At 36.5% G+C, this 12295-nt stretch overlaps 1 protein-coding gene across 5 annotated transcripts in view; it reads left to right on the top strand.

Annotated features, from left to right (window-relative positions):
- LOC101715566 (3',5'-cyclic-AMP phosphodiesterase 4D) overlaps positions 1-12295 on the top strand; it is a 276516-nt gene that overhangs the window by 256930 nt on the left and 7291 nt on the right. For all 5 annotated transcript variants that reach the window (XM_021261384.2, XM_087189422.1, XM_087189420.1 and 2 more), the window contains 5 exons: positions 2175-2268; positions 3635-3807; positions 4410-4508; positions 5419-5583; positions 6663-6762. In XM_021261384.2, coding sequence (XP_021117043.1) covers positions 2175-2268; positions 3635-3807; positions 4410-4508; positions 5419-5583; positions 6663-6762 — 631 coding nt within the window. The remainder of the gene's footprint in view (positions 1-2174; positions 2269-3634; positions 3808-4409; positions 4509-5418; positions 5584-6662; positions 6763-12295) is intronic.

Genomic DNA, 12295 nt, shown 5'->3' with positions numbered 1-12295 from the left:
TTTCATGACCAGGTAGTTTTTAGGATTTTCTTCTGTGAGAGATTACACATGATACAATGTATTTGAAATATAGCCACAGTTTCTCGTATGAATACTGCCCCCAATTCTTTCATGGAATTAGATGAAGGGGCACTCTCTGTAGTCATAACTATAGTAAAGCCCTTCATCTGTGTGTCCTGTAATGATACAAATCAGCTAGCAGTATAAAAGGACCAGAAGTCAGGGACTGAATGCCAGAAAGGGCATTGGGAGAAAGAATTTAAATAATATTGGGCACCTGTTATGTATGTCCCAAGTTAAATATAAGACCTTATAATTGGTAAATAACCAGTCATTTACTGAAGAAAATGTAATTTGTAAGGATGGGCAAAAAACATTTTGAACACTGTTGTAAATGTCCTTGTAAATGAATATTCTTTTAGAAATTCTCAAATTTTACTTTTTTCCAGTAGATAATAATATGTAATGTTAAATAAAAACAAGCAGGGCTGGGGATTTAGCTCAGTGGTTCCACCGCCTGCCTCGCAAGTGCAAGGTCTGGAGTTCGATCCCCGGTACTCCCCCCCCCAAAAAAACCCAAAAACTCATGTTTTTGTATGTCACGTGATGCCAGTATAAAAATATACGTACAAAGGTAGAAAAAGACATAGAAGACAATATGACTAAACTATGGTTGTCTTTGAACAGTGGAGATTTACATGGCTTCTTTTTTATCTGTACAGTTTTCTAGATTTTCTGTTGTATATGTGCATTATAATTAGAAAGAAGTTATAAAAATACATGAAGAAAGAAAATGAAATTTATGTCTGTGGATTTGAGACTAAGATCCCTAAAGCAGTAAAGAAAAAACTAGAACTTGTATTGATAGTGGCCAGTTCTTCATTTTTGACTGCAAGAGAATGTTAATATGCATTCATTATATCCGACAAACTATTGTTTGGATTTTTCTTTGTCACCCTATCGTTTTGTGGTCTTAATTAAATTTCTCTACCTAATTTAGATGCTCAATAAAATTGACTTTGGAGGAGATTTGTTAAACTATTTTTGAGTTAAGCCATCTTTGTATGAATTAGGTACAGAAGCAGTCTTTTTGGAAAATTCTGAATAAACTCTCTAGACTTACATGAGAATTTATAGTGAAACTCAAATATTTAAAGCCTACTAAAGACTAGAGTAAAATGTTTTTGCCTTTTATGGTTAAGTATCTATTAAAAATGTGTTTGCCTTGTATGGTTAAGTATCTATTGAAAAAATTGTTACAGTCTGTTAAGAACACTATTAAAAACATATTTAAAACGCTTATTAGTTGGACTATTTCAGAATTAAAAGAAGATATATTAAGAACCAGCTGATGAGGGAAATACAAAATCTTGGAGAATTTTAGGTACTAAGAATGTTATGTACTGATATGGTAGGTTAATTCCTGTGCATCTTTGGACACTATGGTCTCAGTAAAATGTGAAGTAATGAAGTAGAATTTTGAAAATTGACTTTTTTCTGTGCTGTGGGTTGGGAAATGGAGTGGCACATTTTCTGGATTCTGAGAACCAATAACCTTACACTTCCTAATTGAAAAAGAACTTTTAAAAGGAAATATTATATAGTATTTACTCATATAGTTTATTTCTTCATAGTCCTAAAAGAGTATTCAGATGACTATTGCACTTTTCCCTGGATAAAAGACTAGATTTTAACCTTTGGCCAATACTATATATTAAGTTTTTCTAATGATAAATTGATAACAGTGTACCATGTTGAGTTGTGTAGCAATACTTTTGTGTTTATAAGTTGTAATTTTTTTCTGTAAATGCTAATAATATCTCTTAATTTTTAAATTCTTTTTTACAATTAATCTCATTGAGTGTCAAAATCTGCTGTTCAGTACAATAGCCAGAGAGCCCCTTGTGACCATTTGAATTGAAGACAATTAAAATTAAATGAAAGTCAAAATTCATTTTCTCACTTTCACTAGCCACATTTTAAGTGCTTAATTTGTATATCTGCCTAGTGACTACTGTCACAGACAACACACTGTTTTTCCACACTGCAGAAAGTTCTATGGGGTACTACTGCTCCAAATTCTCAGTGTATCTTCCTGTGCCTCAAAGTATGCTCATGTTATTTCACTTAAAATTTCCTCTTCTGTTATTTCATTTTGCCTTTTTGTTTTTCAGTTTAAAAGGATGCTTAATCGGGAGCTCACCCATCTCTCTGAAATGAGTCGATCTGGAAATCAAGTGTCAGAGTATATATCAAATACATTCTTAGGTGAGAATAACAACATTAAATTTTGAATTTTCTTTGAAATTGATTGTTTGTTTTTTGGAGACAGATTGAAATACCAGCTCATTTTGGAAACCAAATAGAGTTTTTAAATTCCATTTGTTTTTATTCTTCATATTAATAATTTAAGACAGTATACCTCTAAAACTTACAATATGAGATGACAGTAAATTATCATTATATATTCACTTAGTGATGCTGGCTATTACACCCATAGTCTCATGGATGCTAAGCAGGTGCTTTACCTCTGAGCTATATCTCCAGGTGGTTTTTTTCATAGTAATGAACTGTAAAATTTATTTTTATATAGGCATACATTCAACAGATTGTTGGGTGCTATAAATTTAATGATAAATTAGAAATGGTCTCTGCCCTTGATGCCTTGAAAGTCTAATGGATACCAAACTTAACTACGTGGTGTGCAAAAACAGCACAACTACTAGAGAAAAGTTTGCTGGCAATAATTGAGAATATAGTATTCTAGCACAATCCCTCTGCCTCATTTGCAAAAATAAAATACAATACATATAAGTCAATAATTTTATCTTGTTTGTTTGGATTTATTTTCAAACCAAACTTTTTCTAACAATTAATTAGCATATTATTAGATATTTATTGAACATGTACTATCTGCACAGATGAATTAGGGTTGCTCACTGCCCTCAATGGTGGATGAATATTCCTGGAATTTCTTTTACAATAGAAAACAGCAAGTAGTGTGTGTGGAAACTCAATTCTTGAATGATATTTGGGATTCTCTGTGGTCCCCATAAAACCTAGTTACATCATAGTCTTCATCACACTGTAGTATAGAAACAAAAAGCAACTCATTCAGAAATGCTGTTTCATTTCCTACAGTATGACATATTTTATGTTAGCTGTTAGGTTCACACATCTCTGTTTTTATTAATTTGTGTATGAAGTTTCTACCATTTTAAAGTATGTGTTGAAACTGAAGTCCTTAGTTGTGGCAAGAGCAATTTTCAAGCCACTGAGTGGATTTCAAACAGGAGGAGTTGGTGAACAGTGGAAATAACCAAGTGTTCTGATTTCTGCAAACCTGTTTTCATAAGTCTTGCAAATATTTTATTAGGACATTCTATCAAAAGTTAACTGCTGGACACATTTTATATCGAGTTAGTGGTATGTTTTGTTTGTTTGCTTTTTGCTTAATTTGGTGTTTTGAGGATCTCAAAATAAGTCTACATCAAATTGTAAATACAAGGAAAAGTATTACTTTGAAACATTTCCTAGAATGCATAGTGATCAATTAAAATCTGTTTGATTATGCATATTATGATTATAAAAACAAGTAGAATTAATAATGTAGAAAATTTTCTAAATTTTTAAGATAAGCAACATGAAGTGGAAATTCCTTCTCCAACTCAGAAGGAAAAGGAGAAAAAGAAAAGACCAATGTCTCAGATCAGTGGAGTGAAGAAGTTGATGCATAGCTCTAGTCTGACTAATTCAAGTATCCCAAGGTTTGGAGTAAAAACAGAACAAGAAGATGTCCTGGCCAAGGTAAGATGATTTCAAAGAGCATTTATTCTAAGTATGAAATGATGCCTTTGCATGAATTTTGATTCCTTCTCTTTTACATGGGTGGAAAATTCATTACTGTATGTGGCTTTATTTTCTTTTTTTGAAGATAGGAATGCACTTTATAAAATGCATTTAATTATAATAATTTAATTATACATGCATTAAATTTAAATATAAATTATTTGTGTTTTATTAATATGTGAATTTAGAAGGTGGCTTTGTATATACTTTTTTGCAACTTCATTGTTTTTTTCCCTTAAAAAGAGAAGTCTACCATCTCTTCTGAGTTTTAGTAGAACAACAGTTTCTTTGTATAAATTTTATCCACTGAAGAAGTGCTTTGAGATTTGATATTCAAAATATGTGAATCTGATGTATTGTCCAAATCATAAAGTAATATTGTTCAATTGTTATTACATTTAAGTGAGTTTTACTTAGTGGTGCATGCATTACATTTAAAATGAATCATTGTTTGAAATAATCTAACCATCTTTGCATTAAAGTCAGTAATTTTAAATGCTGTGTTCACTGCCTCACGTTCTTCCACTGACTCATATTTTGGTATCTTTTTTCAACCCCAGGAACTAGAAGATGTAAACAAATGGGGTCTTCATGTTTTCAGAATAGCTGAATTGTCTGGTAACCGGCCTCTGACTGTTATCATGCACACCATTTTTCAGGTAACATAATTGACTTCTACCATGTTTCTTTTATTCAAGGACTTGCTTTCTAGAATGTGGATTTTGCATGCATTTTGTCTTCCTTATTACTTGCCTTCTTTTGCTTATTTTTCTACTTTTAAAATTCTTACTTGTTCCTTTAACAAGGGACAGAGATACAGAAAGGTGAAATGTGGGTAAAACACAAGTAACTCAATTTTGCTATTTTTTGTCCAAAGTTGTGATATATATCAAAGCAGTCTGTTAAAACAGTAGTTTAAAAATCATCTCCAGGGGCTGGGGATTTAGCTCAGTGGTTTCGCTGCCTGTTGCACAAGCTCAAGGACCCAAGTTTGATCCCTGGTACCAAAAAAAAAAGAAATCATCTCCATGACCCCAACTTGCATAGATAATGGAAAAGATAATCTCAAACTATTTCTTCAGTCTGTTTTTTTGCGTTTTGCTGTGTTGTCCATATATCCATTTGTCATTCTTTGGACCCTGTGCCCCAGCTCAAGGAGAATTTAAATGAGAATTTGAGGCTGCGGCTTACGCCTTGAGGTGGAGTAGGAAGCTATCCCCCTAGAGCAAATGTTAAGGTTCAACTGGTGTTACCCAGGGGCTGGGTCCTGGGTGCTTGAGCAGGGACACAGGAACCCTTACAGTCCACAGTTCATTCCTGACTCCTCCAACTTTGATAAAGCAACCTTAGGACAGTTCAGCTATGGTTTTATCCCATTTTCTGGAACTGGAGCTTTCCAGATGTTTCAGTTTCCCTCAGGAGACATGCGAAAGTGCTATTTCTGTTTCTGGGTTATCCATAGGGCACACTAATGTGTGATTTTTTTTTTCCTCACATACTCCATAGAACCTCTTTTTGTTTGTTTATTTTATAAAGACAAACATGTTAACAGGATTTCTTTTCCAACAGGAGCGGGATTTATTAAAAACTTTTAAAATTCCAGTAGACACTTTAATTACATATCTTATGACTCTGGAAGACCATTACCATGCTGATGTGGCCTATCATAACAACATCCATGCTGCCGACGTTGTTCAGTCTACTCATGTACTATTATCCACACCTGCTTTGGAGGTGAATCTCTTTTCTAAAATTTTAAGAACACTAACTTGCCACTCATAAAGGGCTCTTAAACTTTTACAAACTGAAGGGTCTGCAGTGCAAACAGTAATTGGCTTCATGGGAAGTATGTTGATTTGTAGAGGAAAAAATGTGATTAATAAACAGTTGAGTGATGAATTTTGTCTGTGAAAGTTGATCAGAGATTTAGGGATTCACTTGTTTGTAATACTGCTTCTTTGAAATGACCCGTGGACATTTCATAAAGCACGTCTAGCTTTTAGACTTGGTCAGTTTTTTTTTTCTTGAAATAGAGTCTGATGGCTCTTGTATTTTTAATTCAAAGAATCTGATTATTAACCTGACTATATTAAATATAAACAAGACATTGATATTTCCCATAAAATTTCTTAGAAGGAAATACTTTAATTTTTCCAAATCCTAAGTTGTTCCATTAAGTGTTTACTTAAGGAATTTGATTTCCGTAATCATTTAGGGGAATAGATTTTCTTTTCTATATACTTTGGATTTGTTTTCTTTGTAAAATTGTGTTAAAAACTCACTTGGGTGAGTGGTTCTCCATTGGACTTGATTTATCTCCTTCCCCCTTTTTTTCCTCCCACCAGTGAACAGGGATATTTGGCAATGTCTGGAGACATTTTTGGCTGTCACAACTATCATGTTTTGGGTTGTACATGCTACTACCACGTTTGCGGGTAGAGGCCATAATATATAGGACACCCTGCTACGAAGTGTTATCTGGCACAAAAATGTCAGTGCTGAGGCTGAGAATTGAGCTTGGATGAAAGAAAATACCCTTGTCCTAATTAATTTTATTGCTTATAAAATATTTTCTTTAAAAATAATTTCAGAGAATTTTTATATTATTTTAAAAGAATGAAAAAGTTTTTGATCATACAGATAAAATATTTTCTTACAAAATTATACTTAAAATTGGTAATTCTCTAAGACTTTCTAATACATCATGATATATTATGAAGCTTTATTATCTGAGTTCTAAAAGTTATTTCTCAATTGTTTATATTTTCCATTCATATCACTATAGAACAATCATATATAATATTTTTTTCCAGGCTGTGTTTACAGATTTGGAGATTCTTGCAGCAATTTTTGCCAGTGCAATACATGACGTAGATCATCCTGGTGTGTCAAATCAATTTCTGATCAACACAAGTAAGTGAAGGTCATTTCTTTTTGTAAAACAGTTTTTTTCTATGTATGTTTGTGAATGACATAATATGAAACCTTCAGTGATTTTTAGAAAACTTAGGAATCTAATGGCATTGATTGGCCACTGGACCAAGGAGGAAATAAAAGAATGAGCTCAGGAATTGGAATTTCCAGATGAAGCACAGCATAAGTGGCCTAAGTGCTTCTAGGTGTGCTCAGAAAGAGTCTTCTCAGCAGGGCTAAAATCCCTGAAAATCAAAGGCAGAACTTCATCCTGGGATTGGCTGAATTAAAATGCAAAATGAACTCCCAGCTTCCTAGAGTATCTATTGTTAAAGTGAAGGAATAGAGTAGAAAGGAAATCTAACTAAAATTCAGACTTTCTTTCTACCTGAGTGAAATTCTAAGATTCCAGTGGTGTGGGGCCTACTGATACATTTCTTCTAAAATGAAGGCCTAAGTGGTTGCACTGTTCACTTCTACAACCAAGAAAGAGGCACAATTACTAGTGGGGCTGGATTTTGGGGACAGAAGCATCCTCATTCAGGTGTGTTCTGGCCCATTCACCAAGTACCTTGAAAAGGTGTTAATTTTGAATGGATCCCAGAATAAAGGAACGCTGTGGAACAGAGCCAGGTTGCTGTTTGGCTGCTATGCCACCTGAGCTGTATGATTTAGCAGATCCAGTCTTTCTCAGTGTCAGTAGCAGATAGGGATGCAGTTTCGGAGCCTGTGGTAGGGCTTTATAAGTGAATCATGGCACACACCTTTGGGATTTTGGAGCAGTGCCTACCATCATCCAAAGATAACTACTTGCCTTTTGAGAGATAGTGCTTGATCTGTTAATAGGTCTTAATAGATGACACTGAATGTTTGATCATGGTCCACCGATAGGACCTGTGCTGCCCATTATGAACTGTTACTGCAAGCCACCAGGGTGAGCATTCATGGCAACACTCTATCATCAAATGGAAGTGATGTGTATGGAATAGTGCCCAAGCAGACACTGAAGGCACAAGTAACTTACAGGAAGTGGCCTAAATGCTTATGGTCCCCACTCCTATTTTACTGCTGTCTTGCTTCTACCTGCACCTGTGGTCTTATAGATAGTTCCTTATAATCAGTAGTAAAGGGCCTGGTTTATAGATGATTCTGCACAATATACAGTCACCACCCAGATGTGGACAACCGCAGTGCTCTTACACCTTTCTGGGACATCCCTAAAAGGCCAGTGATAAAGGGAAACCTTCCCAGAGGGAAAAACTTTGGGCAGAGTACATACAGTTTGCTTAAAATAAAGCAGGTACAGATGTATGATTATGTGATCCATAGATTGTAGCCAGTGGTTTGGCTGGATTGTCAGTGACTTGAAAAAAAAAAGCATTATTAGAAAGAGTTATGTGGATGGATGTCTCTGAATGGGTACAAAAGGTGAAGATACTTGTGTATCATGAATGCTCACCAAGGGCTGACCTCAGCAGAGGAGAACTTTGGCAATCATGTGACTGGGATGGATGACCTCTTCTGTAGATATCAGATAGCCTCTTTCCCTAGCTGTCACTGCCTAGTGGGCTCATCAACAAAGTGCCCATGGTGGCAGAGACAGAGATTACATATAGGCTTAGCAATGCAGACTTCTGTACAATGCTTACCTGGCTGTGGCCACTGATGAATGCCCAGTCTGCCAGCAGCAGAGACCAACACTGAGCCCCCACTGCCATTACTTGGGATGATCAACCTGGTGACAAGTTTATTACATTGGGACCACTTCCACAATGGAAAGGGGCAACATTTTGTCCTTAGTAATATAGTTACTTTCTCTGGAAACAGATTTGCATTCCATGCAGACAATGTTTCTGCCAAAACTACCATCCCTGGACTTACAGGATACCTCATGTGCTGCCACAGTATCCCATACAGCATTGCTTCCAGCCTGAAAATTTACATCATAGCCAAAGAAGTACAGGCATAGACCCATGTTCATAGAACTCAGCAGTCTTACCTTCTCCCCACAATTCTAAAGCAGCTGGCCTGAAAGAATGGTAGAATGGCCTTTTGAAGCCTTTGTTACAACACAAGTAGGTGTTAGTGCCTTGCTGGGCTGAGGCAGAGTTCTCCAGAAGATCATATGTGCACTCAGTGTTCAGTGCCTGGTGCTGTTTCTCCCATAGCTAGGTTTCGTGGGTCCAGGAATCAAGAGTGAAAATGGGAATGAAACACATGTTCTCAGTTATGTAGTGGTACCTGCCAACCCTCCATCTCTCATCCAGTAATAACTGACAAGAAAAGGGTGCATGGATAAAGTTGGTCTTCCTGCCTGCATTGGTAGCATTACATTGAGCATAATTTAATTTATTCTGGATCCAGGGTAGTTCTTACACTTAAGCAGATTGGTCTGTATCTAATAAAATGATGAACTTGAATTTATAAAGGTGTGCACAGACCTTCAGTGATAGAATGATTATTAAGTTCTTAATGTGTGCCAGGCATTGAATGGATTGTGTTTATCCTGTGTTGGTTCACTTTCACTGTTCACTGCTCAAGGTTGTCATCTTTGTTTTGAAGGATCTATAATAATGGCATAAGGGATAGGAGGCTCTAGACACTGTCTGGTTTTAAGTACTAGCCCTAGTTCTTACCAGGTAGGTGACATTGGCAAAGTTACTTATTTTCCCTAGGGCTCATTTTCTTTATTTGTAAATGGCTATCACAGCAGAATTTTCCTAAGTGAGATGTGGTGAGCATTAATGAGATATTCCACACAAACCACACAATACAATATCTGATACTTAAATCTTCTAAACGTTGTGCCTTAGGATATTCTTTTCCCATTTGCACTTGGTAAATTAGGAAAACTGAAGAACATAGGACAAACCAGACAATGCATATTAAATTACTAACCTTTAATTTTTATACAGGGGATGTGTCAGCTTTTCATTACTGTGACAGAATACCTGAAAACAACAGTTAGAGGAGAAAACATTTATTTACTTTACAGTTTCAGAGGTTCCAGTCCATCCATAGTCAGCTTTCTCCATTGCTTCTAGGCCATTTTTAGAGGCAGAAACATCATGGCAGAAGTGCATGCCTGAGGAAAGCTGCTCATCTCCTGGCAGCTAGGAAGCCGAAGGAGAGAAAGCCACTTTTAAGGTTTATTCCATCTCAATTAGCAGCCTATTGGATGTTGCTGTCCACATTCAGGGGAGGTCCTCCCACCCCATAGTTTACTGTCCATCTGCCAGTTGTCTCTGGAAACACTTTCACAGACACACCCCAAATCATGCTGTACTAATTTCTTTGTGGTTTTTCAATCCAGTCAAGGTTAACCATCACAGGGCCTAAGTCTCTAAATAATTTAGGGAGGTTTTGGAAGAACTATTGAGAGAATTGTACAGAGATAGGACAGATAAGGTAAATGGTGATAAATCCTGTATAAGAACTTAATTTATAGGACCAAGAGAGCAGTTATTCTGTGGTAGGAAAAGGCTTCATGGAAGAGATGATATATTTACTTAAAGATGAAAAGGTTTCAACACAAATGATATGTAAGTGAGCTTCTCTGCCCCTCTTTGCTGAACATTGTACCAAAATGTGAAAGCAACTTTCTATTATTCATGAACCTTCAAGAACTCTGCTCTAAGTCTTGGATTAGCATTGTTTCTGGATGTTGACTGAGACGCTATAGAATGTGATCCTCTCTTTTAGGTGTGACCACATACCTTCAGGCTTTTTTTTGTTTTTGGTACGGGGGATCGAACTTGGGTCCTTGTGCTTGCGCAGCAGGCAGTGAAACCACTGAGCTAAATCCCCGGCCCTCTTCAGGCTTTTTTTTTTGAGACGGGGTCTTTCTCTGTAGTTCAGGCTATCCCTGAGCTTACTGTATAGCCCAGGCTGGCCTCAAACTCATGGTAGACCTCCTGCCTCAGCCTCCCAAGTGCTGGGATTAGGCATGTCACCCAGCTACCTTCAGTCTTAATGACAAGTAGAAAATTAAATGACTACCCTGAGGTTCAAGTTCTTAAGTGCTAACATTTGTTCACTTAAAAAGCAACAGGCATCCCCACATTCTTGTGACAGAGAGACTGAAGGGGTTGTAGAAACCACCAGTCTAATGAGGAATCACTTTGTAATCTTTCTAGTCAATGTGGACTCTTCCTAAAGAGGAGATAACCATTTTCCAAGCAGGCTTAGCAAGCACTCTTGGACATCTTAACATTTTGTAGAACTCCCTGATACAACTTCCCCACTGCAGGCCATCCACCTCCTTGAAGGAGCAGCTCTCATCTTGCTCTTCTGCAGGCTCAATAGCTTATTTCTGATATCTTTCTTTATGGGGCATATAAACCAGTTAGAACTTCTAAGGCCACGTCAGTTCTTCTGTTAACATACATTATCTAGATGTATATTTACTCCTTTAAAAGACACTAATAGAGGGCCAGGGATTTAGCTCAGTGGTTCCGCCACCTGCCTTGAAAGCAGAAGGTCCTGAGTTCGATCCCCGGTACAAAAAAAAAAAAAAAAAGACACTAATAGATGAATTCAGCGTTATGTCTCCAATTAGAAAACATGCCTTCCTTTTATTAGAGATTTATTTAATATGATTCTACTATGAACACACAATACATGTAGTAGGATCCTATAAGTTTAAAATTTTTTAGTTTTAACATGTTTTAACCATCCTTAGGAGCCTTTATATTTTATAGACTTAACCAGATACTGTCTTTTGAAAAATGAACATTGTTGCTTTATCTAGATGCAATACCTACTACTCTAGGCATCCCTGTTCCTATAGGTTGGGAGCAAAAATTTAGATGTGCCAGTTTTTATTTGTATAGTTCTAATGAAGTCATAGAATCTCCCAGTAGAGATAGGTCCTGAGCCTCTCCTGTCCTCCCGAGCTCCTTTAAAGCAGAATATTGGGTACAGCTTTTAAATATATGTTCTGCGAATTAGTCAAAAGACTGATTGTGCATGCTTTTAGTCTTTCCAATGACTTATGTAGAAATAGGAAAGCATGAGTCAATTTTTTTAATGACTACCTTCTAAATCTGGGTCTGCTATGGATAGGACTAGGGATAAAGCAGGATCTTTCTGCCTGACTCATACAGGTCCAGGGCAGTATGAGAAAATGGTACAATCTGTACCTGCGGGCATGTAGACACCTGGTGCAGCATCTCTGTGCAAAGCCATGGGTAAGCAGGTGGGAAGTGTAATTTACATATATATGATGAACTGCAAGGATACTTGGGTGAGGAAATGGAAATAAATGAATAAAACTTAGACTTTCAGTACTAGCTAGTGGAAGAAAATAAAAGCAGCATAAACCAAATATTGTTCATGTGTTTCATACTCTTGCACTCACTGAGTATAGACAATTCTGTGTCCCATGATCCTCATGTGACATAAATTACAGGGTAGGTAATCCATAGTTACCAAGGCAGAAGACTTTATCTTCTGCACATGTTGCAGATGTTAATAATGCCGTGGTCTTTTACTTCAGATAGAGGAAGCTGAGGCCCACAGAATGACATGACCT

The sequence above is a fragment of the Heterocephalus glaber genome, unplaced genomic scaffold (assembly GCF_053883595.1).
Source record: "Heterocephalus glaber isolate CG9 unplaced genomic scaffold, H.glaber_assembly_v1.0 deba00001538, whole genome shotgun sequence".
In the NCBI taxonomy this organism is placed as follows: Eukaryota; Metazoa; Chordata; class Mammalia; order Rodentia; family Bathyergidae; genus Heterocephalus; species Heterocephalus glaber.
This window is presented reverse-complemented; position numbering and strand designations above follow the sequence as displayed.